Here is a 27,980-nt window from a genome sequence, read left to right on the forward strand (position 1 = left end):
ATGTCAGGCATTCTGAAATCCTCCCAGTCACCCCCTACCTTGTCCCCTACTCCCCCCCTGCTTGGATCATGTGACTATAGTGAGTGGAGTCCTACTTGGGCTCTCATACCATCCATCTACATGCTGGCCTTCTCTTTGGGTTCTTTGGGGAATGGGCTGGTTCTGTGGGTCTACATCAAATGGCCCCACCACAGGAGGCTTTGTATCAAGCCTGTACCAGAGGGAACATCCCGCCACTGCAGGCATTCTACCTCCTCCTGCTCACTCACCACTGCCCTCATCACCAGCCTGGCAGCGGCAGACATGGCTTTCGTGCTCACCCTGCCGCTCTGGGCCACCTACACAGCCCTGGGATATCACTGGCCTTTTGGGCAGCTGCTCTGCAAGCTCAGCAGCTACCTGATGGCCCTCAACATGTACACCAGCGTCTTCTCACTAACTGGCCTAAGCGTAGAGCGCTACTGGGTCATCTCAAGGCGCCTCAGGGCTCAGCACAGCTGGAACCGGGTGCTTTGGATGGTGGGTGGAGTTTGGGTAGTGGCGGGGATCTTGGCACTGCCAGCTCTGCTGCTGCGGACGGTGATTGAGGTGGAGGAAGAGGCAGGGCCTGGGAATGACGGGTGGCGGCAAGGCCAGGCACCGCACCCCCTGTACTCCTGTGAGATGGACTATTCAAGCCTGATTACTGCCAAGCTACCTGAAGAGAGAGAGCGCCAGGAGCTGCTGTGGGTGGCAGCCATGGGAATGAAGTCTACTCTGCTGGGCTTTCTGTTGCCGCTAGCTGTCCTGCTCCTCTGCTACAGCTCCCTGGGCTGCTTACTTTCCCACCATTTTGGCAAGGGCCCACAACCCAACCACTATCGCCAGCGACACCTTCTCCGTGTCATTGTCACCCTGGTGTTGGCCTTTTTTCTCTGCTGGCTGCCCTTCCATGTCAACAAGACCCTCTTTATCCTCATGCAGCTGGAGCTGCTGCCCTACTCCTGTACCTTCGACTGGGTCCTGGTGGTGGCTTACCCCTACGCCACCTGTCTGGCCTATATCAACAGCTGCCTGAACCCCCTGCTCTACGCCTGCTGCAACCCGGGATTCCGGGACCACTGCCGGGCCCTCCTGGACAGCTGCTGTAGAAGAAGAGGAGGAGAGGATGGGAAGAAATGAGAGGAGCCTAGCTGAAGTTCTGTGGTGCCTTCAAGGAGGAACTAAGAGATGGAAACAGAGGAGAGTGATGCACGACGGGAATCTTCCATTCAGCTCTGACCTCTGTCAGTAACAAGGTGTTTTCAGTCACAGAAATGCCATTCCCTGGGTGTTTTTGTCCATCACATCATTCCCTGTAAGCTCTAGTACAGGTAAATCCCAAGAGGGTGGCTGTTTCTGAGATGTTGGAACAACCACTTTCAGAATCACTTAGACTGGGCATTTTATCTGCTTTAACTCTTAGTCAACCAGTATGTGAGGCTCTTGACCCTGTGTGCTGCATGTATTCAGTTGTATTCAGTCACCTGATTGGCTGTTTCGGGGAGCAGACTCTTTCTAGTAAACCACCATTTCAGTGTATGTACACAGTATTTCCAAAAATAAACTCTACATGGAAGCATTGAATTATTGCATAGTGACAATCACAAAATAGTTAAGCTCTTAAAAGGATTGAAAACGGTGAAAACATGTAATCTTCTCACTGTCCAAAAAAAAAACAAAAAAAAAAAACAGTGAAACAGATCTGAACGACTCTGAAAAACACTGAACATTTCTGAGAAGCCCAGTCCATGGACCTGCCCGTGGCTCAGGTTGCGTATAACTCATGACAGGGGGGTGCCTGCACCCTACATCCCAATCATGGAGCCAGCAGCTGGAGCTCCGTGGTGTAACATGGAATCAATACTGTAACCCTGCCCCCATGCTCCTCCAGAAGGTGAAATCCCACCTACCCTTTTGATTATCCATCCATCCATCCATTTTCCAAACCGCTTATCCTACTGGGTCGGGGGCGCTGCTAAATGGGTTGTTCCTGTCCCTGAATATCCATGGTGCTGTAAACACTCTGTAAAATCTGAGCACCTTCACCCACAGGGCTCTCTAGGAATGGACATACCATAGTTGGTTGTAGCTTAACTGTATCTAGATGCACTGCTTATGGAGCCTAGGGCAGTGGTGTCAAACTCCATTCCCAGTGTAACTTAGCTCACTCCCTGTTCCACCACAAATGATTCAGCTCATAAGCTGTTTGATAATTAGCACAAGGGGTTGAATCAGAGGTGTTAAATGAGGGGAAACCCAAAAATGTGCAGAATCCTCCCGGACTGAAGTCTGACACCCCTGGCATAGGGCTATTATCTTGACTGGCAAAGACCTAAAAATCATCTGAATGCAATGCATTCATCAGGCAAACAATGTTCACTTTGGTATCATTATTAATTACCGAAATGTAAGCCTCAATTGACCTAATTAGATTTTAGCAAGTAGGCTGCAGGAAAGACTGGCATTGAATGCCATTTATTCTGCACTGAAATTTGACTGAGTCATTGGTCTGAGTGGGTCTGTATAATTAATATTTCTTTTGTAAAAGGGCCGACCATATATAATCATTTATTATCTAATGTTCCGGCCGGTCCGGCGTTTGGCGTGACACTTAAGTACTTTTAAAACTAAGAACTTTTTCTTGAATAAAAGTTTACAATAGAACTTTTACTTGACTACTACTTTGATGTGGTATACGTACTTGTATCCAAGCATGAAAATTGAATACTCTTTCCACCACTGGTATAATTATAAATGAACACAGATGCTGCTCTCCTAAAGTACGACAACACCTTTGTCCTCTTCCCCTGCCACATACACATGCGGTGTGTGTGTGTGTGTGGGGGGTGGCTGGATTTGCATAGATCACATTTGGGGACCAAAATGTCCCTTAACTTTGGTAAAACCTGGAACTTCTTTACTTTTGGGGACATTTTTCAAGTCTTCGGATAACCCAGATTTTATAAAAATCTGTGAGTGCAATCAAAAAGTAAAAATGCCTTATATTTTGTTTGGTTACTTATGGTTAAGGTTAGGGCTGGGTATGGGTAAAGGGTGTCGTGAGTAGTATTAGACTTTTTCCCTTAAAAATTAATGGATGGGCCCCATTTAGATAGGTATGCCAACATATGCTTGTGTGACAGATAAAGGAATATTTAATTGGTTTTGAAGGGTGACAAGTTCATAAAATGCTGGATAATAAAAATGGAATGACTATCAACAAAGACTATTTTTTAAATAACAGAAAGACGAAGAAAGTGTAAATTAGCTGGAAAACATTTAAAAATAGATTTGAGAAAGCACTTACACAGCTTGTACTTATAGCATGGAATAGTCTTTCTGTTCGTGTAGTGCAAGCTAAAACCCTGGGTTCCTTTAAATCAGAGCTAGATAAGATTTTCACAACTCCGAGCTATTAGTTTAGTTCTCCCCAATCGAGCTTGATGGGCCGAATTGCCTCCTCTCATGTAAATTTCTTATGTAGGCAGTCATTTTCACTCCCCGTGTGTTCAGTTTGTGTAATAACATTCCGCACGGCTGAGCCAAAATGGCGCCTTTTTCCAGCGCTAAGTGGCATTGAATAAATATGGAGCTCCCAGAAACCATCAGGAAGCGTTTGGGAGAATTTTCTCGGACTGTGTTCATAACTCAGAGTCGTACAGAAGATCGTTTTACGTCATTAGGGCACAGTAAGTAAAGTTTATCTAGTACGACATCCATTCATCCATCCATTTTCTATACCCGCTTGTTCTATGTATTATCGCGGACGCTACGCGCGAATGGCAGAGAATAACCCAGAACTGGGCGCCAGCCCATCACAGGGCACACGCACCATTCATACGTACGACAACTCTAGTTAATCTTATGTTTTGGACTGGGGGGAGCAGGAGAAGCCAGAAAACCCCACGGCGATACGTGCAGAAAATGCAAACTTCGGTGCCGCCCGGCGTAACATGAAGAGAAACGCCTTATTATTCCTGTTTATTTATCTACCTGCATTAAATTCAATGTGACGTCAGAAAATACGTGTTTCGCTTTTTCATTCTTTGCAGCTTACATGTCCTTGCGCCACTTGTAACTACAGCCTTTAATTTTGACAACTTTATTCAGTTGTAGAATGAACCAATAAAACTATAACTGCTGGTAGCACATTCTGTTATTATTATTTGTGACTAGTGTTAAGAGTGTTGCTACATGGTGTGCCTGTAAGATTGACGGATAGACGCACGATCGGCTTCTTTCCTTTTTCAGACGATGATGTTATATCCTGTCTCCCGCTTCAGATGTGTCTCTTCTTCAACGTCTACTTCTTTCCTCTGTGGTGGGTTAGTGAAGTTGTCATTTTACACCTCAAGGTATTCAAAGCAGCCTGATTTGCACTGCCATCAAATTTACAAGTTAATGGATAAATAAATGAAAAGGGTTATAGACAAAATGATCTCGCTATATATTGGTAATTTCTCATGTCAGTTTGCGTGTCTGTTACACCTTGACTTGCCTGCTGGTATTCTTGCCTGTTCTGTTTCAGTATCCAGCTCTACCGGATTATTACAAGTTCATACTCATTACTGTCCTCATTCTGATGACACTTATAGAGGCTATCAGGCTTTATCTGGGCTATGCTGGGAATCTGCAGGAGAAGGTACACTGTCTTCCTCCACTACCTCCACTGCTGAAAATGCTGGGATTATTATAAATATGGGTCACAAATCATTGCATTAAAGAATGTTTCTTTTAACCAAAGATTGCATCCTATTGTTGAACGGCAGTGGTGGCTTAATGGTTATGGAAGTGCACTTGTAGTTGAAATACTGCAGGTTTGAATCCCCAACCAGCAAGGTACCACCCCCAAGCACTGTTCCCCAGGCACTGAATTAGCTGCCCCCTGCTATGTCACATTGTCACATGGGTTAAATGCAGAGAACATATTTCATTTTTGTGCACTGTGTGCTGTAGTGTGTCGACAATGACAATTAATCACATTTTTATAAGGAGGTAAAGTTCAAGCTAGGATTGTATAATCAGAAAGATTCTCATGTATGTATATAGTCAGGTAAAAATAAACTGAAACAATGTTATTGAAAAATGGATGGATGGATGGCTTCCAATTTATGGTTTGTCTCCCTCTTGTGGCAGGTCCCAGAACTAGCTGGATTCTGGCTCCTAACTCTTCTTCTTCAGTTCCCACTGACCTTGTTCCAGCTTTTCAATGAAGCCATCCTTATTCAGCCTCTAGAGAGAGGAGTTCACATCGTGCTGGCCCTCTTCCTACTAATAGAAGTAAGAATGCCCATGTACCTGTCCATCTCAGATTTAATTCTGTTGCTGTAACTCATGAGTTTGCCAATTATAATTTAAGGAAAGTATTCGAACATTCATTAAAATCACCGTGTAGTGAAATGACTCTGTATAAAGAAACGTTGAATTTCAGAAGGTGGTAGTTTTCCTGATATTTTACTAATGGATAATTGAAGTCTATATTATCTCTGTTTCTTTTCTTTGTAGTCTGTCACAGGGTTTGTGGCATTGCGTGTGATGGTCAGGCACTCGGAGAGTCACTTCCACCTCAGACAGTTTGATGGATTCCAAGAGCTGAGACCCCAGTCGTGCCTTACCCACTCCTGATCAGATGGATGCAGCAATGTCTTTCAATGCTGAAGATGTGTGTTAACTGAGTATATACAATGGTTGTTGAAGGAAGATTATTCGATTTATATGTTATCATATGTTTTGGCTTTTTATTGAAACAATTGAAGGAAATAAAATTTTAGTACATAATGTGGAGAATCCATTTTTATGGAGTGTTATCACATTATCTTGACATATGTTAGCCCTGCAAATGCATAATGCTAATCTTAAGACTTTATGTTGAAAGTGAAGGACAGTGAAACTGTCCTTAGTCAGGACACAGTAGCATGTGGATTAATGAATTTGATCACTGACTGGGTGGTGCAAATGAAAAGTCTTTATCAAATATATATTAAACTGGTTAGATTAGACTTGGCAAGTTTTCTTTGTCTAGCCCTTCCAAAGGTGAAATAATAGTTGATATTTAAATTGTTTTTATGCCTCCCTCAGCTTACTCTTTGTAGAGTAGGTTGGCTGCGAAGGGCAGCCACCTGTTTGGGCACCCAGGAAGGTGGGGGTTAAGGGCCTTGCTCAAGGACCCACAGATGTGCTGAGGCTGGGTTTGAACCGGCGACCATCTGATTAGTCATGTAGTCAAGTAGATTTTTATTGTCATTTCAACCATACACACAGTATATAGTGAAATGAGATAACGTTACTCCAGGACCATGGTGCAACACAGAGCAGAATAAAATAGAGCAACAGGCACAGCCCACTGAGCGACATGCTGCCCCTATTATTTGTTTTACCTATTTCATGTGAAGTTAGTTCTATAACATTTAAATATTGAAACTACATATAGTATTTGACAATATGCTGAACACACAACAAAGAAATATGATCATGTTTTCTGACACAGGCTCTGTGTCAGTATTATTCTGTACTGGAGGAGCAGTTGTGAAAAGCAGGTGAATATACAAGAGATGGAGAAAAAAATGCTGCACGTCACCCAATGACTGCAGTAATGTTGGTTGTAAAGTCATTCCTGCTGTGTAAAAAATGTCTTGGTGCATCACATTTATAAACAGACTTTTAGGTTATTTTGAATTTCATGGTTGAGTAAACTCCATACAAATTGAAAAATTGACTTAAAATTAATTCATGATGTGGATGCTGTGGACAGGGTCATCAGCGTTATATTTCTGGGAGCCACTTACTGAGGACCTCAGGATACAACAAAGAGCAATTATTAAAAGTGTCCACAAATATCAGCTGTGAAGAAATTGGACATCATAACCAACTCTCATTAACCATGGATCCGATTCTCATCAGCTACCACATGACCGTAGAGGGTGCTAAAACAGCTCAGGATGTTATCCAGAATGTAAATTAAATGTATTCGGAACATATTCACTACACCGTAACCCAGAAACACGTGATCACCAGTTTCCACGAACGGGGATGTTCTTTTTCTACATTAATTTCAGCACTTTCGCTGTAATTGCGTTTTTTTAAATTATATAATAATTTAACTTCAAACCATTTACTTCGTTATGTCATGATAAAATGTAATATATACTAATTTTTTATACATAAAAACTATTTTTTTAAATTTCTGAAGGCAAAAAATTTGATATTATTTGACGAATGCTGGGTATCAAATTCGTCCGCTGAATATACTCAAAAGTAGTAATTCCAAAATGGCGTCTCTGAATGACAGATCAGTTTGGGATGAGGTTGAGGTTTGTTTGCTTATGAAATACGTTTTATTTTATTTCTGCTGTCCTGTTGGTAAATGTATTGTGGTTTGACGTGTATGTGATTAAGTTACAAACTACAAAATCTTTCATGAAACAATAATACGCTTTAGGATAAAGGCACATCCAGCTATCCGAAGAACCGGCCTTGTTCCTTGGAGAATGACACGGACAAATTGCAATGTTTAGCTTCGTTTTTATGTTGTACGAAACAAGCACTGGTGCTGGTGCTGAGAAATACAGAAAGATAAATAGCGCGTTGCATAGTCGTCATTTTGCAAGGGAGTCGCACACTGGACGCGGTACTTTGCCTGTTACAACGATGGTAATTTAGCGTAAGTTAGCAGAGCAGCATTAGCCTGTTAACGGGCTGCTCAATTCCTTAATGTTATCCTGGTGACGAGCTTTGTTAGATTATTAGCTGTTTTTGTTTTGGAATGGTAAAAACGACTTTCGCCAAAACCTGATGTAATTGATGATTTACTGATTGGGGTGACTTGGCATGTATAGTTTCACTGTGCTCCGTTCTAATACTACTGCACATGCAGCAGCAAATACGTTTTGTTTTGAAATTCACAGTGTTAAACTTATTACTGAATGCTGGTTAATACAATGTAAACAGTTTAATTGTAAAGAGAAGCTATAGAATTATATTTATAATAAATAAAAAGGTTATCACTGCACTTAAAAAAAAAAGTCAATTAATCACGAAGAACTAAAGGGTATTACTAGTTTAAGCACCTTTGCTGAAGTCATTGCTGAACCATCATGATCAAAATACAAACGTATGATTCACTGAGATGCATACATTTCCCCCCAATTTTTTTTGTTGTTGGCTCAAATTTCTTTACTATTTAATTATGAACAACAGTATTGATTTATTTGTATAACTAAGAACTTAAGCCGAACTCTCATTTAAGAATGGCTGATTAGTTAAATCACAGCATTCTTACAGTCTAATATTGTAATTGATAGCCTTTGTCTTTTTTTTTATTTCATTGTTGCAGGATGGGATTGGTGAGGAAGTTCTCAAAATGTCTACTGAAGAGATCATTCAGCGGACACGCCTCTTGGACAGTGAAATCAAGGTTTGTTTTAAACGGTGGAAGTTTCTTATTAATATTATCATTCAGCATGAACATTCTTTGAATAGCTGCTGATAAGTGAAGACAACCATCTTTGTCACAAATGTTATACTGATTAATTTGATGATTGCTTGTGTAATTGCTTACACACACGCACACAGTATAGCAGTTAGTGTGAGGCAAGAACCAACCCTGGATGGGGGCTTTAGTCCATCGCAGGTGCAGTGTCACTCAATCACATAATGTCAATTTGGGACCTTTGGTGCGGTGTTATGGACATTGCATGTTGCACACATGCAGTTGTCATGTTAGAAGAGCTCTGCATGCACTCTCCAGCCAATCATGATCATTTTTGTCTTTGCTGTCAGACATTGTGGCACATCTGTGATAAATTTAATTACAAGTACAAAATGAGTGGGGTGGAGAAAAGCAAACAACTGTTGACGAAGACATTCATGTTCTGCTTTGTGTCTGGTACAACTTGCAACAACACCACCAACTTATTTAACAGACTATATTGGTAGAGAAAAAGTTGTGCTTGGTTGTAATTTGAGTACATTTCCAACTATTTTTTTGTTTTAGAAATATTGAAATACTTAATGCAAAAATTTCAGATATCCCAATGTGAACTTTTTCAATTATCACTCACGTATAGTACATTCACAGATTTTACAAACCTGTCATTTTATTGTATATAGTTATTAATGAGTAAAATGTGATTACGTACTATGTATTATGTACTATTACGTATTATGTAAGCCTATGTGACTAAGCAGCAGGGCTAGCCTACATTTTAGTTGATTATCTTACGATACAGGACTCATACAAAGTGAATTTAGTCAGTGATGACAAAGAAAGGCTAGGCCACTCCAAGAAGCTAAATGGACCATAATTTGTTATCTACGGCTAATGTATTATAGGGTTAGTAACAGTGTAATATTTAAGTTCATGTGACAACTGCATTTTCATTCACTTTAAAGGTGAAGTGTTCCCACATAACTGAGGCTTTCGCTCGATTTTATTATGCTTGGTATTCTTTACATAAATATTTATATAATATAAATTATTATTGTTATTATAGATCAGCCTTATTATTTTGACATGGTCTTAGGTAGCCCTTTTCCATCAATGTGGGGCTGGTGCCAGTGCTTAGCTGGAGCCTTATTTGGAACTGGTTCCATGGTTTTCCACTTCCAGTTAACTGGTGCTGTGCCTGCAAAACCAGCTCCGGCACGACACCACAGAATTGCTGGTCAGAAACTGCGAATCCGTAACATTGGTGTGTGGGGAGGCACTATAGCAGAGCTGCATTTGCCAAAAACTTGACCATGGACATCTTTGTTAGTTACATCAGTGGTTGACTGATGAGACAAATGCTTTATTGGTAATCTAGTTGTCAGTTAAAAAATAGTTTAAGAAAAGTGAAAGTTAATGTAGAAATTAATATAGCCCTAGAGTGGGGAAAATATGTAATATTTAAATATTTGCTTATAGTTACTGCTAACAATAGACTAGATTTTAAATCTGTGCTTATTATACCACTCTTATGTAAAGTGATTGCTTTAAAGGTTCCTGTGGGTAAATGCTCTGTGTGTGTGTGTGTCTGTGTCTGTGTCTGTGCGCGCATGCATGTGCATTTAGATCATGAAGAGCGAAGTCTTGAGGGTCACCCATGAACTTCAAGCCATGAAAGATAAAATTAAAGAGAACACTGAGAAGATTAAAGTGAACAAGACCCTGCCTTACCTTGTGTCCAACGTCATTGAGGTATGAACTTGGCTGACATAAATATTGTGTGTATGTTCCATACATTCCAGAAAAAAAAATACATTTTGACTCCTTACTCACTTACTTTTGATAAAGCAAATTATTATTTCAAACTTCTGGGTAATGATTCCCACAAATTTTGGGGAGAATAACAGAATAGATAAAAGCTATGGGGTCATGCAGAAAATGTCTCTCTGGTTACAAGCTTATGCATATAACATACTTAACAGGGTCTCACTGTACCCCAAAAAAATTTTGTTCTTGTTCCACCTGTTGCGAATTCTGAGGTGTTTAATAATTTCATTCTGTATGGTTGTGTAGTTGTTGGATGTGGACCCGAATGACCAAGAGGAAGACGGAGCCAACATCGACTTGGACTCTCAGAGGAAAGGAAAATGTGCTGTAATTAAAACATCCACACGACAGGTAAGAATTATTCTTGGTACATTATGTTACTGCAAGACTCGGTCCAGCTGAAGTCGGCCTCACCACGTCACATGGAGGTCACAGATGATACCTGACATTTTCCTTGCAGACATACTTTTTACCTGTAATTGGCTTGGTGGATGCTGAAAAACTCAAGCCCGGAGATCTGGTGGTGAGTGAGCTTACCTGTGCTCCTCTACGCTTTAAACATCTCCTTATTGGTAGCATTTAGTGTATCTGGATGCTCTTCTGAGAATGTCTGATTTTCCTCTCTAGGGGGTGAATAAGGACTCATACTTGATTCTGGAGACCCTCCCCACGGAGTATGACTCCAGGGTGAAGGCCATGGAGGTGGATGAGCGACCCACAGAGCAGTACAGTGACATCGGTGGGCTGGAGAAACAGATCCAGGAGGTCAGGCCCTGAGAGTGCTCAGAAAGCATATATGTGTGTGTGTGTGTGTGTGTGTGTGTGTGTGTGGATTCGGGATTAATAAAGTGTCTGTCTCTAGTTAAAACGGATAAAACAATCTGTTTTAACTAATCTGTTCATGTTTTTCTGATGATGAGGGATGAAGTGGGTCACTTGGTTGCTGTTGCTTTCAGCTGGTTGAAGCCATCGTCCTGCCCATGAACCATAAAGAGAAGTTTGAGAACCTGGGCATCCAGCCGCCCAAGGGGGTACTGATGTATGGACCCCCAGGAACCGGCAAGACACTGCTGGCTAGGGCCTGCGCTGCCCAGACCAAGGTGTGTGTGTGTGTGTGTGTGTGTGTGTGTGTGTGTGTGTGTGTGTGTGTGTGTGTGTGTGTGTGTGTGTGTGTTCGTTCACCAGTCAGTCTCACGACATACATATGTACTTCATAATTATGCAAATTAATATTTCAGTGGCTCCCCATTGCTTTTGTAAAGCACTGTGGGTGTCGCTCTATATAAATGCGACATTCATTTAGTGTTGCATTGAGTTTCAGTTGAAATTATTTTCTAAATGCTGGTTAGTTCTATATTGTTTCTGGGTTACCACTTTACCTCTGTGAATCTATTTTAGGTTTTAATGGTATGCTGCAGTTTTATAGGAAGGCTACATATATAGTTTTTGGAAAAGTAGCTACTGTTTCCATTGATTGTCATTCTGCTGCAACACTTCCTGTCTTGCCAAGAAATGGTTCATGAATTGGAGTTAATTGTGGCAAATGCCACATGGAGTCAATCAAATCAAAATTGACAACCATTTCAGGCCACCTTCCTGAAGCTTGCTGGTCCTCAGCTGGTTCAGATGTTCATCGGGGATGGAGCCAAGCTGGTTCGGGATGCCTTTGCTCTGGCCAAGGAGAAGGCCCCCTCCATCATCTTCATTGATGAGCTGGATGCCATTGGGACCAAACGGTGTGGTAGTCCACGAAGAACAAGCTTAGCTTGCTTAATCCTGGTGTTTCTACACCATTACGTTGTTGACCTATATAAGATTTGTCTTCTGTAGTGTCATTTGTAGAGGCCTCTTGTTTCTAGGTGACCTATGTGCCGTTGATCAACTTCTCCTTTTAATATTATCCCCAGATTTGACAGTGAAAAGGCAGGTGACAGAGAGGTACAGAGAACCATGCTGGAGCTTCTCAATCAACTGGATGGATTCCAGCCTAACATGCAAGTCAAGGTACTAGCCTGCATTCATCACTGAGAACAGGGCAAAACCGCACGACTGAAGCATGCTCGATGAGTTCTTCATTGCAGACTTCTTTCTATTATTTGAAAGCATTCATGATCCTTACTGCTGAAAAGCTCTGTGTTAGCTTTGCCCTAATTCTGCATTCCAGTTCACACCATAGATTTTTTGTCTGGTCCAAGGATTATTTGAACATGCTTTCTTGCAGAGGGGTATCCAGTTATTGTTTTGTGGGATAGGGTATTTACACCTGTGCATAGCACACTGCGGGGATTACAGATGTATGTGAGGTGAAGGCCAGCTTGCATGGTCTCCTCGGTGCTCTGAATAATGGGTTTTTGGCAGGTCATCGCAGCCACCAACCGGGTGGACATCCTGGACCCAGCCCTTCTGAGGTCAGGTCGTCTGGACCGCAAAATAGAGTTCCCCATGCCCAACAAGGAGGCCCGAGAGCGCATCATGCAAATCCATTCCCGCAAGATGAACGTCAGGTATACGAGGAGCTGGCTGGCAGACACATAGCAGGGTGCCCTTCATATTAAGGCCCCTTTAAAGCCTTCAGGAGTCTCATCCTTAGGTTAATGGGCACAGGAGCTTTTGGTCCTTTAAAGGCCTTAAAGAAAATCGCAAAAATACAAAAACATAATGAAACGCAGTGACTTTCTGCGAGTTTTGGCTGAAAGGTTTAGGACTTCTGGAAATTTCATAGATAAAATGCCCATTTGTTGTGGAGGGGGGGGTAGTAAATATGGGTTTCTTAATACATTTACTCAAAGCCTTTGAAACGTCGTCACAGCATAGTTGCTAAAGATGGGGGCCTGTCTAAGTGAGAGATTACAGTAGCAAAGCTTTGTAATGTGCAACCGTCTTCTGATGTGAGATATGACAACAAAACTTCATCAGCATGTTACCACCTTCTCATGTGACACATTACCTTACCAAAGCTCTGTAAACATGTGTAACCTCCTATAGCGAGGCTTCGTAAACGTGTGTAACTGCCTTCTGATGTTAGACAATACTGTAGCAAGGCTTCATACGGATGTGTAACTGCCTTTTGATGTCTTCTGTGCTCCCCCAGTCCTGATGTGAACTACAATGAGTTGGCTCAGTGTACAGATGACTTCAATGGGGCCCAATGCAAGGCAGTGTGTGTGGAAGCGGTAAGTTTTTTTCATTCCTTTCTCCCATCCCCTTTTACATAAAAAAAACCTGTATTTCACACTTATTATGTGGCCCCTCCATGAATCGCCACCTTAATGTGAGTTTGCAGGCCTCTGTGATCCTAGGAGCTATTTCACTGGGGGCAATCACCCCTGGTAGGGTCTCCCAAGGCAAACTGCTCCTAGGTGAGCGGCCACAGCAAGTGCGGTTCATATCGACCCTCATGAGAGATGAAGGAATATGGAGTATGTTACCCAGCCCTGATTGGGGAGACAGGGACCTCATCCTGAAGCCAGGCCTGGGGTGGGTCTGCTTGTAGCCCCCTGTTTTGGTGCCAGTGTGTTGGAGTTTACTCTGGTGAAGGAGAGGCTCTCCTCCTTTCGACTTGGAGTCCGTGGAAGGACTCTGATTGTTGTCTGCATGTGTGCACTGAACACCTTCTTGGAGACCTTGGCTCACCTGGTGGTGAGTTATATCCAATGGCGGGGGAAGATGCCGGATAGACCTGGTAGACCCAAATGTGTAGTGAGTATGATCTGGGAGTGTCTGGTGGAGCACCCTTTCTGGGTGATCTTCAACTCATACCTTCAGATGAGAACTTCTCTCCCAAGGGAGTCAGGGGGCGTCAAGCCTGAATGGGCTATGGTTCAGGGACTCCATTGCTGAGGCAGCATTGCGGAGCTGTGGCCATAAGGTTGCTGGTGCCTGTCGCTGCAGCAATCCCTGAACCTGATGGTGGATACCATCGGTAAAGGGAGCTGTCAGGCTGAAGAAGGAGGCCTTCTGAAGTTGGTTATCTTGAGGGACTCCTGAAGCAGCTGACAGATATTGGCAGGGCACGTGGGAAAACGGCTTTGGCAGTTGCTGAAGCAAAACCTCAGATGTGGGAGGACTTTTGGTCGGCCTTAAAGTTACTGGCAAACCATTAGGTAATGATGCGGACGCTGTACCGTTCTGTCATGGTGAAGAGGAAGCTGAAGCCCTTGATTTCCCAATTTCCCACTACATTCCTATACTCGCCTGTGGTCATGAGCTCTGGGTAGTGATCGAATGAATGAGATTGCTGATAAAAATGGCCGAAATGAGTTTCCACCGCAGTGTGGCTGGGCTCAGCCTTAGAGATTGGGTAAAGAGCTCAGACATTTGAGAGGAGCTCAAAGTGGAGCCCCTGCTCCTCCACATCGAAAGGAGCCAGTTGAGGTGGTTTGGGCATCTATCTTGGGTGGCTCCCTGGGGAGGTGTTTTGGGCATCTATCTTGGGTGGCTCCCTGGGGAGGTGTTTTGGGCATGTCCAACTGGGAGGAGGCCCCGGGGCAGACCCAGGACACACCTGAGAGATTATATCGCTTGGCTGGCTTGGGAACACCTTGGTATTCCCCCAGAGGAGCTGGCTAGTGAGAGGGAGGTCAGGGCATCCCAGCTTAGACTGCTGCCCCAGTGACCTGACCCCAGATACGCGACGGAAAATGGATGGATATATGGATGGATATATTCTGCTTTTTCTATTGTACAAGTGTCATATGCTAAGCTGCTTAAGAGTCCGTCAGGCTAATCCATGAGCCTTTTTCCCCATTCAGGGTATGATTGCACTGCGCAGGGGGGCAACAGAGCTGACTCATGAAGACTACATGGAGGGCATCCTGGAGGTGCAGGCCAAAAAGAAGGCCAACCTGCAATACTATGCTTGAGTGTTAACATTTGAATGGCAGAGATGGATGTTTTTCTGTGGATAATGCCCTACTTATGAAAGAGGGGTGGAACTCTGAGATCCACTCAAAGAATGCTGGATTATATGGGTAGATTCAGATTCCAGTGTGATTGACATGCAAAGCGGGCATTGTGAGATGCTGAAGTTCTTTCCTAACTGTGCTGTAATTATGGGCCATAATTAAAGCATTTTCCATTGATGCAAATTGCACTGGTTTGTATTGGGCCACATGTTCCATTTATTCAGAGCAACAGTGATGGACCGACTAATTTCTGCAGGCAAATAGTTTCCATGATCCCTCCACCTCATTCAGTCTGCAGTGGTACATTCCATTTAAAGGGCCAGTACCTCACAGTAAGTATCATTCTGAAGCAGAAACGCATACTTATGAGTGTCAGGGTTTCTTTAGAGCAGATGAGATTCTTTTCTGTTCTCTAGTGTCAAAAAACCCCCTTTTATATTAAAGTCTAGGATTCTAATGAGGGCTGCCACTAAGCTCTTTTCTATAGATTAATCTAACAACTGTTTTATCGATTGGTCGATTAATCTAAATGATTAATTATCCTTCATAAAATCAACTTGACCGTTGAAGTTGATGACAAACTGATGGCCATTCCAGGGTTTATACGCACATTATTTTTGCCCACAGTTCGATAAGCAGATTATTAGTATGCCTAAAAATATTGAAATGCATATTGTGATGCTTGAAAGTTAGTAATCTGTATAAATTTGTTGTATCTTCATGCTTAAATTCGAGTAGCGGTACATGCCACTTGTGACAAGCATTAAGCACTGAAGTCACGATGAAGTAAGGGACAAATCAGCAGCCACAACATCGTTTAAAAGAGCAGATAAACCGGGCAAAAAGATGATGGTGGTATGGCGGTACTTTTTGTAGAGTTAAGGCCGACATTTTTTCTTTTTGTAAAAAAGGTTTATTTGTATTTTAAATTGTTTTAATCCTAAACATTTTCTCAAACACTTATTCAATGGAGAATTTTAATGTAGCAGGCAGACAACTTTATGGTTTTAATGAGTGTGCTTAGCTGCCACAGGGACAAAAAGCTCTCCATTCTAATGCTAATTTAATAAACATGAATTGACAGCACTTAGGATGGTTTTGCCTGCTCTGCCGGTTCATCCTCCAGAATAGCAGCTGTGTGTTTCCTCTTCAGCTGCTCGTGCGTGGTGCTTTTTATGTGATAATTTGAACTGCTCTCAATCATGTACTGATATTAAAGGAAAATATTTATCAACTGCAACATTTTATAAATCATTAAGGTAATTTAAAAAAATGCGATTTGAAATAGTCTAAGCTGAAAATGCATCTGTCGACTAATCACAGCAGTCCTAGTTCTAATTCAAACTTGTGTTATGGAACAAGCTAAGCTTATGCTGAAAAGTGCAATACGCAAAGCATTTTGGTTTATTTCATCAGTTTAGGGTGTGAACTGTCAGCTATGATTAATCACAGTAGAGTCTTCTTTAGAATAGACACAGTGTTTCCATGTGATTAAAAGTGAAAATGAAAATCGTGATTGAGGGAACATCAGGCAGAATATTTGATCCTGTACAGCAGCCTCATAAGGCTGTAATTCTAGCAGGACAACATTTCATTTGAATCAGTGGTGCAGTTTGTCTTAATATTTTATTGCAAACCAGAAAAAGTTCTACCTTTGCACAGTTCCAGTTTAGTTTCAAAACTTCATAGAAATCAAATGAAAAAATTGTGGGGGATTGAGTTTTTCTGGAGGCAGTCCATATACCACCTGCACTGGCTAGGAGGAACTATATTGACAAATTTGTATGAAATTGGTGCAACATCTTTTAACAGCCCATGGGGAACCTGTAAGTTGAGAGACTTCCAATGCTGCACACCTCATTTTTCTAGGTTATGACAACATAGTGAGCAAGCACTTTATTTTCTGATGAGCCACACTTGCCAAAATGTAGCCCTTTCACTACACCTACTCATTGAGTTTGTAAACTCCAGTCAATTAGGGGTGAAACCATAAAAGCTGTTGACCAAAAACAAGTAAAAAAAATTCAGAATTTGCTCACCCATTCTGGTGATACGAAATAACACAACTTTAACTAAGAAACCCCATAAATACTTCAACCTTCCGAAACCTGTAAAACTCGACAGATCACTTGTTGCACTGTGAAGCCTGATCTGAAAAGGAGACTAAAAAGATGCCACTGGTGCCCTGCTGTGGACTGCTAGCACAAGGCTGGGGTTCCTCAGACTTCAAGTGAGAATTGAGTGCATTAATACCAACTAAGAAGTTTGAATGTCATGTCATTCTGTCTTGAGCATCAAATCAAACCTCTTGTCATTGCCTTTCATTCTGATGTCTCAAACCATTTTTCACTGAATTTGCATTTTCCCGGTTTGTTCCAACCTGGTTTCAACTCCACTTTCAGGAAATGAAGTAAAGTTAGAGGACCAGGGTGGAACAGGTAAAAAAAAAAAAAAAAAAAAAACACACAAATCTGCATAGAACAAAGTTATGTGCCCGATTGCTAAATTCTGATTCTCAATTCAATACCAGTTAATAAATTTGACATTTTATAGCTATAGATGAACGTACACTGTCTTAAGGATCAACAGGAAGCCTGAAATAAACCAAAGACAATCCTCCTCATTTCTCACCAGTCATTGGCTTTATTCGACATTTCTCTGGAATTGGACCCTCTGCTGGAGCCATAGCATAATCACACATTCAGCATTACGACACACTTACTAACACAGGCTGGTTTCAGGATAACAAAAGGTACATGCTGAGCTTGCAGGGACACTGAAATAGGCAAGTCCGCGTGAACTGGTGGCAGACCAGAGATTGCCCTTCCTGACCGGAGGAACCTGACAGTGGCACAGTGGGGAACTTCTGTACAATGAACGCTGCTGATAACCAGGGACACGCCAAATCCCAACAGCGAAGGGAAGACATTATTCACTTTATGTAAAAAGTGAATTGCCTCCATTGCAAGCCATGAGTTTAAAAAGTTCCTTTTTTAAACAAATCCCTAAGTATTAATATAAAGCTCTTTACTGATTCAATCAAAGCAGCTCCCACTGTCATAAAATTACATATCATTATTTGAACTGGTGGTAGTTAAAAAAAAAACAAATGTAAACAAATGCATACAAAGAATTGATATACTTGTCCCACTTCATCTTAGTACAATTACTCTTTTGCTGATTCACCTTTAAAAGAATCTCTTCTGATCCACTGCATACATCTTTCCTGCTGGCAACTTTCGGAAAAATAGACTATTTCCTCTGCTCATGTTTCCCTGTAAACAAATGCAGGAAAAGGCGAATGAATTAGGGCTGGGATATCAAAAAAAAAAAAAAAAAAAAAAAAAAAAAAAAAAAGTGAAAAATGGTAATATTGAGTCAGTCAACATCCCTCCCACAAGCAAATACGAGGGGAGGGAGAAATGGTGCTGATCATTTAGTCTATGTGGGAGAACAATAGATTGATGGGCTAATTGAATTATGATTTAAAAACCTGTTATAAAGCAGGTATGCTCTAACCACTTTTCTCCATTATAACTGATGTTTGCATACAGTGACACGTTCACATATAACTGAAGTTAAATAAAAGTAATGCAATAAAAAAAAAAACTGCAAATATAGGACGGTATGAGTCAGTCACTGTCAAATATTGACGCCAGGTTACTTGTCTGATTACCGTTGCCGATTACTGATAACACCCTCATATCACCCGGCCGTAGCCTTAATAAACTTGTTCTCTGGCGGACAGAAGGGTCTGTAAGTTTGGAAAAAGGGGAGTCACCTCCAGGCTCAAGTGTCTCCAGCAATCCAGCCAGGTGGGATATACAGAGGCGTAGGGGGGAAGGCCACCGGCCAGCCTGAAACAGCAGAGGGGACACACATGTCACCTGAATGCGCCTTTACAACCACCACACAAAATAGTGTGTGGACCACCCGCACAGCAAAGATCTGTGCACTGAAGGTCAGGACTTACCCACAGTTATTCACGGCCATCAGGTTGGAGACCAATACGAAGGGATACGTGAGCATGCTAGCAAAAAACTACAGAACAGGAGGAAAGAAAAATGCATAGTAAGCCTCTGGCACAGCTGCTAAACTGGACTAGTGTATCCATTTTACAGCACCATAATATTCCTTAGGCCTGCTGATGAAGGTGATGTGTCACCGACACAGCCCCAGAAAGGACAGACTCAAGAATTACCCCAGTGACAGCCTGGGAGCAGTTTCGGATCTCACCCATGTGGTTCATCTGCAGGAAGAAGGAGGACGTGGATCAGTAACATCACCACGTCAGGGTAGAGGCATGGCACAGTGAACTGCACTCGACACTGATGACGATAGACCCTGAAACCCCCTTAACAGCACAGGAGAGAAGCTCTCTCACCGAATCGTCAATGGCATAGGTGTTAATCAGGTGGGCCAGCATGTTACAGATCCATAGCGACAGCACATCGCCAAGGAGACGGGGGATGAGCCCACTGTGTAGGACAAGATCAAAACTATTGCAACTCCTTTGATCTTCAAGTTCCATTTCAAAGGAATACATGACCATTTCATGTTCTATGCTTTATAGCATAAAGTATGAGCACAAGGGCCTATTTCAGCAACTCTATCTTTGTTTTTACGATATATACATACGCAAAGAATCCCAGAATCCCCTCCTCTTTGTAGATTGTGAAAACAGAATCTATAACACCACTGCAAGAAAAAGGAGGAAAAAAAATATAGATATATTTTAAAGCCCATAAAATACTGCAGGACGAACAAACGTCTGGGAAAACAAATAAAATACAGACCAGTATTTTGTTTCCCTGCCAATGAACTGCACCATGCATCTCAAAGTGATCACTGAAAGAGAAGGAGGTATTCTCAGTGTCCCTATGGCAACCCCAAGGTCAAGCTACACTAACTGCAAAGGACTGCCCACAGGACATAGAGTGCCTGGGAAGTCCCATCCAGGGAAGACAACCTGGAACCCACCCAAAATATCTACCAAGAATCAACAAGGCCTAACTTTCTGCCCTGTTGATCACATGACCCCTATTGCATGCTGACAGTAATCACGGCGGGGGGTAAGAAAGGGGGATGGAGGTTACCATGGAAAGGGTGCGTGATGAGTGTGGCACAGGAACGTGCTACCATCTCTTTGGTCGTCTGCGGGGGGGGGGGGGGGGGGGGGGGCAAGAGGGAGAGGAGAGGAGCCAGGTTTAGAGAGAAGAGCCGCACGTTTGGCCCAAGAATAGCACTCCTATGAGGAACTGGGCTATGGTCCAAATAGCTACACAGCGATTGATACAGATTTTGTCACTCACCATACATCACAGTAAGCGGGCCATGGTTGCAATATACAGTGTTAGCAAGGAATAGCCATCCTACCTCATTTATCACATGCTGGAATGAGCGGTCTCCATTCGAACTCCTTGCGATCTGAAATCGAACAGTGGGTCCTTTTGAGCATGTACCATTAGCATAATGAGATGCCAGACAAATCCTACAGCCTCACAATGATCTTAACACCTTCAGTATGTTTGTGTGTGAAAGGGTAAAAGCCATGGATATATGTGTCAGCCAACAAGGAGGGAGGAAGCTGGAATAACATGTGTGTAGAAAAGGGCATCACCCATGTGCTACACATAAACCCGGCTGACATTGTCAGTGTAATGGCAGCAAATTTATCAAGTTGCTGGGTTTATAAATATACTGGAGATCTATGGTTAAGTTGTGCAGACAACAGGGCTATACTGCTACACTTAATTGTTGCATACGATTTGGATCATTTTAAGTTCGGTACACACAGTGAAACTAATGTATACATTTATTGAAATGGGCAAATCCTAAATTCATAAGATGATGTTCAATTATCGAAAAAAAAAATTATGCTAATTTTGGCTGTGAGTTGGTTACAGCTAGTGCTGGTTACTCAAGTCATAATTGTCAGTTTGGGAATATCGAGTTCCCCATAAAAATACGCCAACACCAGAGACAAAAGGCCAAGACTGTGTTGGCTATGCTGCTGGAAACACACTGGAGACAATCATCCGAATGCATGAATGATTGAAGCACAGGAGAAACTGCTTCTGCAAGTTTGTCTTCCCGTGGCATCTTACGCAATTTTACCAGGAAATTTAGACCTGGCTGGGGAAAAAAAGAAAGATAAAAAAAAAAATTGGCTATGGGAGTGTTAACTAAATTAGGAACATGGATTAATGATGAGAAGTATCCATTAGCCTGTTGACTTATGGGTGCCTTCATAAATTCAGTTCAAAATGGCCAGAGAATAGCATCATTCTGAAATTCACAGTTTCGGATCACAGATTTAGTGATTTGGACAAACTAAGGTAAATTTTAACTGTAAAACTTAAAAAAGTAAACATTCTTTGACATTTACATCATCACAAAATGAGTCTAATGTTGAACTGTTCAAAACATTGCCGTTTCTTTTGCTGTAAAAAGAAATTCTACATTTCAATTATCAATCTATAATAGGTGTCTTGTTCAAAACAATGTTGCTGCAGTTTGCAACTCAATGTTCATTTATATACAGTATGTATGAGAAAATAAAGCAACGTTAATTCTGTTCTTTCTTTTTCTCTCGTAATTAAAATATACCAAGAGTAACGTGAAAATACCAGATCGATAATAGTAGTACCATTAAAATCTTAATGATAGCCATCCCTAGGTCTTAGTGATTCATACAGAGCAGGGGCATGGAGGTCGGGGCAACAGCAAGTAGAGGGCACTTACCTCACCTTTGCCAGATTCCTGGCATCTCTGGGCGGTGAGGGGGGGGAGAGCAGAGAGGTTAGTCAATACACAGAGACCTGTCAGGTGATCATTAACTTAAGAGTGAACACAAGCAGGCTAAATCAAAGTCAATACATGTATGTAAATAATTTAAAACTATCAAACAAACCAATTTCAATGCAATTAGTTACACCACAACAACTTACATGGACTGATTATTAGAAAAAGTGCCATTGTACGATTTCCCTTTTGCCACTAACATTCTTCCACATGGCAGGATATAGGCCAACGTTACCTGGACTTAGCTGGTATCGATGGTAATCTATGGCAGCTGGGTAATTTACAGATGATTACATTTTTTTTTTGTGTCACATGCATGAATATTGTGGTACACCAGAACGGCAATGAAACTGCCACTACACCAGAATGATATTTTGTTAAAAAAATAAGTACCAAAATTAAAAAAAAAATATTGTAAAAGTCAAAATACAATACACAGCTTCCCAGTTTAGCAGCAAGTAGTATTTGTCACTGTCATCTCTTAAATCTATAGGCAAGATGCCATCAGGGCCCTGCGATTTATTTATTTTGAGCTTAGCTAGGCTTTATACTACATCAGCCTCAGTTATACATGTATTGGTCATAGACGACGCTGTATTCGTACTGAATGGTGGCAAGTTACTCATGTTCTCTACTGTGAGCACCCGTGTAAAATAATCATTAAACTCATTTACTATATCAATTTCACTTTCAATTATAAGGTCCTTACTATCCTGCAAATTAGTGATTTCAGCTTTTAGAGCTCTTTTGGAGTTAAAATATTGAAAGAAACTTATTGTCATCCTTAGCCTCCAATGCAGTTTCTTTCTACATTCCTCTTGGAGAGTCTGTTATTTTTTAAGTCAACCTGTAGACTTGGATACTCCTGCTTAATTCTGAAATCATTAGTTATCTTCCATAAGCTGTTCCCACTGTATTTTAAATATTGCTAATGTCGAAACCGATTGGTGGTATTACCTTTGGTAGCTTAAACTCTTTTTTTTGCAGTGTTTACATTTGACCGCTTTTAATTCAGTATTGCATTCACTAAAACCACACGGCAGTTGCTCAGTTGGTGTTTGAGTTCTCCTCCATGTTGCTTCCACGTGGCAGACTGGACAGGGCGAGGCACGTGACAATACACATGGTAGTATGTTTTTAAGGGGAGAGTACATGAACACACACTTAATTTTCAATTAACTGCCCAGCCCTAACCCGTGCTAAAGTTTAACTTGACCTGGCTGATTGTAACACCACACAGGACATACAGGCTTATAGCAAACAGTTGCAGTTTACATATACGCCCCCTTCTAAATGAACAACAAAGCCGTCCAAAATGTAAAATTTCTATTCTGACAAAAATATATATTTCTTAACGATAGTGCAGCTCTTTGGCCCCACGTAACCTAATCGTATGTTCACACCACAGGCGGCAAGAATGTCAGCGATTGCTCTGGCTGCCCAGCCCGCGATGCAAGCAAATGCTGGGGACACACTCTGGCATATGAGCTGATTTATACTTGACGATTACAACACATATGCACATGCATCATGGCCACCAGGTATTTTCTGCGTTCAGCCTGATTCACACTTCGCACAAGTACAACACTCGAATATCCACTCTGCGTATGCGTAGATGGAAATGTTCATAGTTATACTTTGCACATGCGCACAACATGTTTTATTTTTTATTAATAACATGAATTATTATTCTGATATTCCCTGCACACGTACCACAGCAGTGATGTTTGTGTCCGTAGCCAAATTCAGAGAGCCAGCTCACAATTTTGCCAACTTTGGTCAGCTGGTTTGCGTGAGATTTTCCAATTCGAGACAAGTCTACATTTACATGTACTTAACAGTTTTATTACCTTGTAAATAGTTTATAGGGTTTTCAAACTATCACAATGCTTGTCAAAAGCATCCATGTTAGTATTTAAATTGGACGCTAGCAAATCGATCATGCACAGTGTGTCTGGAGCTGTGCATACACTGCAGCGTGGACACAAATTTGGAGTGCAGCAGGCGTTCACGTTCAGTAGTATGCGTGCGGAGAAATATGAACCGGCCTTTGACATGACACGTACACGAGATGCAACACCACCAAAACTTGATGTGGCAGTATGTCATGGGACAATGCGTTTATATATGGCATATAGTATTAAAGTAACACCCGATTTTTTATTTATTTTTTATTTTTTAAAGAATGAGTGGCCGGAAGAACTGTATGTTATCCGAGGCAAGAGAGAAAACATTGTGAGCACTACTGTGTCCCTCTGTGTACAGCATCTTCAAATTTTAATGACAGTTTAAGTTTCTAAGAAAGCAGTATCATGTGTAGGAAGTACGAGACTAACCTGAAAGTCTGACTTGCCTACTTTCATAAGCAATGTTACTTTTCAATACAGTTCTAGTATCTTTTTTATAAAATTTGCCAAAAGTGAGGGGTTTACGTTTCGCTAGAACATTTGTATTGTTATAGGAAACAAAACTTGGCAAGCATTGCAATTTTAATGATTGTTCCTTTTCACGATTATCTCGTATATGTTTAGCATTAGTTTATATCACAACATTTTTTCTCCTTTATAAATACCACAATACTTACTGCAGAAATTGATTATTTCCAGTGTCGTGCAGTCAAAATACAAACTACTACGATACATCTAACATACAATGCAACATTCAACATGGGGTAGTAAAGTGATATGTGGCAGAGCGAAGTACCAGTATGGTGTGGAGCAGTGGTTAGAATATACAGAATACTAGACATTAAAGACATTACCGACGAATGTGCGTTCGATAGATTAGATAATGGATATGTTAATGGGAACTTATAACACTGTTGTTTAACTAGTTTTATATTGGGTCTTGAACTCCGTCCCTAACTATCTTGCTCCTTTTACACTCAAAGTCATACATTAATTCAGCGTCAGACAAAACAATGAACCTCTTCATTGAAATTTTCACAAAATTTTAATTTCAGTGGCTATGATAAAAAAAACCCAAATATTATAATACGGCAATAAAATGCATTACAGACTGAACCCTTTGCCCTTGAATAGAAAAATATTAGCTTAGGTACATCTCAGCACTGAAAGGCCTTTCTAACAGGTACATTTATACTGCGTTGACGCGATATAAAAATTTGTGTCTACGGGGGTTTTTTAAATGTGTAATTTTTTCACCATGTCTAGAGGGTAAAATGCCATGTGGAGATGAATTCCGTCTCACGGTTTATACCCTGACAGTGACACAGGAACTGTTTGGTTGGAACAAAAGTTTACACGCTTGTGTTCTGTGGAAGTCTCTTTGGCAGAGTATTTCTACATTCCGATTGGTTGCCGAACCGCATCATAGCTCATTACCATAAAGTTGATCGGGCGTCAACTTCATTTTGATGCACAAATTGCCCTCGCGCCATCCCATAGAGAATTAATGACTTCCGGTCGCTTTGACGGTCTTGCCGCTCGCAGTGCGAGTGCACAGTAAGGAGAAACTAGCTAGACAAAAACCAAGCCTTCTTCATCTGTCCAAACTCACGACAAGAATGACTAAACATCATGGATTAATTTCATTAAATCACACACCATTTGAAGTGTGTAAAGTGCTCACCTGCAGGACCCTGCTGTGGACTACGGTGCCGATGGTCCCAGCACAGAGCCGGGGCATGAGGCCTTTGAAGAGCCCCGCCTTCCCATCCACCTTCATTATGTACTTTGCTGGAAAGAAAGACAGACACAGTGCAGTCAGGCAGAGGAGACCATTGCTTGGTTCTGCAAGCACACACTGCTGAAAGTGTGGATATACCCCACCCGTCCGCTCCCACGGATCCCCTCCCACTTCCACAGATATTCTTAGTGAATAAAAGAGTGGCATCCATACACCAAAATGGAGATTACACACAGGATTGTTTCCTGGAAGTTAACAGTGACATCACAAAGTGGTGCAACATGGTTACTTTGCAAATTGGTCATACCATATGCAAAAAGACCGGGGAGCTGGTACACCTGCCTGCCAAATATATTCCTTCCAGTCGTGGGGGGGAGAGGTTCATGCCCAACCTGAAAAGCAAAATCAACTCAACAGCTCTAGTAACATTTCAGGACATTCTATTTCCAGAGCAACAAAACTAAATCCACCCATCCATCTCCAACAGAGTCACTGAGAACCTGGAGCCTGTTGCAGGAAACATAGGGCACAAGGCAGGGGTCACCCAGCTATGCACAATAGCATTTAGCCATTAGCTGTTCGCATTAACTCACTTTAGCTTCTTATCCCGAGTCTGTGGCTACAAATGCAGCACTCTTGAGATGGTTGTCTGAAGACTTTTACAGAAAAGAACGAGCGAGTTGTCGACTTGAGCAACAGTATTATCAGCACGGTTCCTTTTAAAGGCTCCAGGGGGCAACCGTGCACTAGTGCCGCCGCACAGACATCGCGTGGCTGAACTCTCATTAACAGGAAGGTTGGGTGACCTTAAGCAGCATGCAAGCCAGTGACTGAACTAAAACAGGGAGCTACTCCTCACATGTTTGGAAGCACACTACTCTTTAATTCAACTATGCCCTCAGGAACACACACTCAAACTTTGTTTAAATACTTTGCATACAAATGTGTAAAACATGTAAAAAATGTGTAAGGGGGCATCGAGTGGCTCAGCGGGATAAGCCTCTGTGCCTGTGATCAGAAGGTTGCAAGTTTGACTCCGGCCATAGCATGACAGTTATGTCCATAGGTCCTTGAGCAAGGCCCTTAACCCTCAGCTCCATGTGCGCCGCTGCTGGTGGCTGCCTTTCACTGCCGAGCTTGTTCTCATCTGCATTTGTGTCTGTGTATCATGGAGAGCAAGATAGGGTAGGCGAAAATATAATTTCCCCACAGGGATCAATAAAGTGTCATAAAACTCTTTTAAACATAAAACTTTCTGGCTGATTACATATTTTCATTACATATTCCAGTAGAATATGTGCTGATCAAGTCAGACACTGTCCTTGACCGTCATGAAATGCAAGGAAATTTTAACTCACATTACAACTAAAACGATTGTTAAATTACATACTCATGTCTCCATATGATTTCACACACAAACATTTTAACGTCATTGAAATGTTATTTTTAAAAACATATAGTAACACGTCAGGCTTAGCAGAGACAAAATAATGACTTAAAACTCGTCAAGTCGTAAAACTGGGGCAAAGTTGTCGCTCGCCACGGGGACTGCCCACTAGGCTAAGGACGCCTTTCCTCCCATCAACCTGATCGACAGCCAGCTGGCCCGGGCCGTGTGTCTGACATTTCCCTGACAAACCGAGAAATTGTTTTTTTTTTTTTAACTGCTCGCGTTATTAATAAACATTATCATTAAAAAAATAGTATTAATAGATAACGCATGCGCGAAGACTGACGAGAATGTACACGCAGGACGAACTTGTCCGTGACCTTATTGACGTCAGTGGGGCGATCGCCATCGCGCGGACACGCGCGAGCTCATGTCTTAAACAGCAGCACCGCACCAAACTACATGGTTAGCACACAACTTTTTCAACCACTGACACGAAGAATTGATTTCCATTATGGTAGTAAACTACAGAAACTAAATCAGACAGTCCGCTAATCGCTGGTTCCTACTTACACAGCAAACTAACAAAATGCTTTATCGCCAAATATACATTTTTGAAAGCTAATCGCATGCACAACGACAGTGAAAATATTCCTTTAATTTACCACAAAATGACTGTCTTTTCACTAACGGTCTGTCGCTAGTGATATGAGACTCGGAGCTGAATATTTCCTTTAAAAAAACACTGGTTTCATTTGTCTAGTCATATCACTTACCTGAACTAGTACTTTAATGTACATAAGCGGGTGGGAAAGAACCGTAAGCCCGGTTCCTAGCACCACCTGTCCACACGTGTCCGCCATTATTAAACTGCTCCTTCCTTCTTCATTTAGAATGGGAAATCGAACGGGAAGAATGCTTGTGTGTGCGAACCTTGAACTTTACTCTTATTGGCCAATAG

General features: G+C 41.8%; 4 protein-coding genes across 6 annotated transcripts; 3 read left to right on the plus strand and 1 right to left on the minus strand.

The window, feature by feature from the left end:
* Positions 1-1,161, plus strand: aplnr2 (apelin receptor 2). The gene has a single exon (XM_048973635.1). It carries the CDS (start codon positions 1-3, stop codon positions 1,159-1,161), a length of 1,161 nt encoding a protein of 386 aa, XP_048829592.1.
* A 2,309-nt stretch (positions 1,162-3,470) lies between these two features.
* Positions 3,471-5,799, plus strand: tmem17 (transmembrane protein 17). 3 transcript variants are annotated; one of them, XM_048973249.1, is made up of 5 exons: positions 3,471-3,710; positions 4,305-4,342; positions 4,550-4,663; positions 5,158-5,301; positions 5,527-5,799. In XM_048973249.1, exons 1-5 carry the CDS (start codon positions 3,608-3,610, stop codon positions 5,644-5,646), a joined length of 519 nt encoding a protein of 172 aa, XP_048829206.1. In that variant the 5' UTR covers positions 3,471-3,607; the 3' UTR covers positions 5,647-5,799. The 3 variants fall into 3 exon arrangements, with proteins under 3 accessions (XP_048829206.1, XP_048829205.1, XP_048829204.1); XM_048973248.1 differs by having other exon boundaries at positions 3,474-3,710; positions 4,273-4,346; XM_048973247.1 differs by having other exon boundaries at positions 3,484-3,710; positions 4,273-4,376.
* A 1,420-nt stretch (positions 5,800-7,219) lies between these two features.
* Positions 7,220-15,354, plus strand: psmc3 (proteasome 26S subunit, ATPase 3). The gene is made up of 12 exons (XM_048973243.1): positions 7,220-7,331; positions 8,354-8,434; positions 10,073-10,198; positions 10,520-10,624; positions 10,734-10,796; positions 10,901-11,038; positions 11,230-11,373; positions 11,861-12,009; positions 12,181-12,277; positions 12,632-12,777; positions 13,365-13,446; positions 15,025-15,354. Exons 1-12 carry the CDS (start codon positions 7,290-7,292, stop codon positions 15,133-15,135), a joined length of 1,284 nt encoding a protein of 427 aa, XP_048829200.1. The 5' UTR covers positions 7,220-7,289; the 3' UTR covers positions 15,136-15,354.
* A 2,442-nt stretch (positions 15,355-17,796) lies between these two features.
* Positions 17,797-27,952, minus strand: mtch2 (mitochondrial carrier homolog 2). Its single transcript, XM_048973246.1, has 13 exons — positions 27,796-27,952; positions 25,937-26,021; positions 25,573-25,679; positions 21,922-21,948; positions 20,554-20,604; positions 20,274-20,331; positions 19,974-20,025; positions 19,816-19,875; positions 19,562-19,655; positions 19,379-19,426; positions 19,151-19,218; positions 18,959-19,034; positions 17,797-18,452 (listed from the first exon to the last, which is right to left on the minus strand). The coding sequence occupies exons 1-13, from the start codon at positions 27,880-27,882 to the stop codon at positions 18,366-18,368; spliced, it is 900 nt and encodes a 299-aa protein (XP_048829203.1). The 5' UTR covers positions 27,883-27,952; the 3' UTR covers positions 17,797-18,365.
* Positions 27,953-27,980: the final 28 nt, after the last annotated feature.

Source organism: Brienomyrus brachyistius, chromosome 13 (assembly GCF_023856365.1).
Source record: "Brienomyrus brachyistius isolate T26 chromosome 13, BBRACH_0.4, whole genome shotgun sequence".
Taxonomy (NCBI): Eukaryota; Metazoa; Chordata; class Actinopteri; order Osteoglossiformes; family Mormyridae; genus Brienomyrus; species Brienomyrus brachyistius.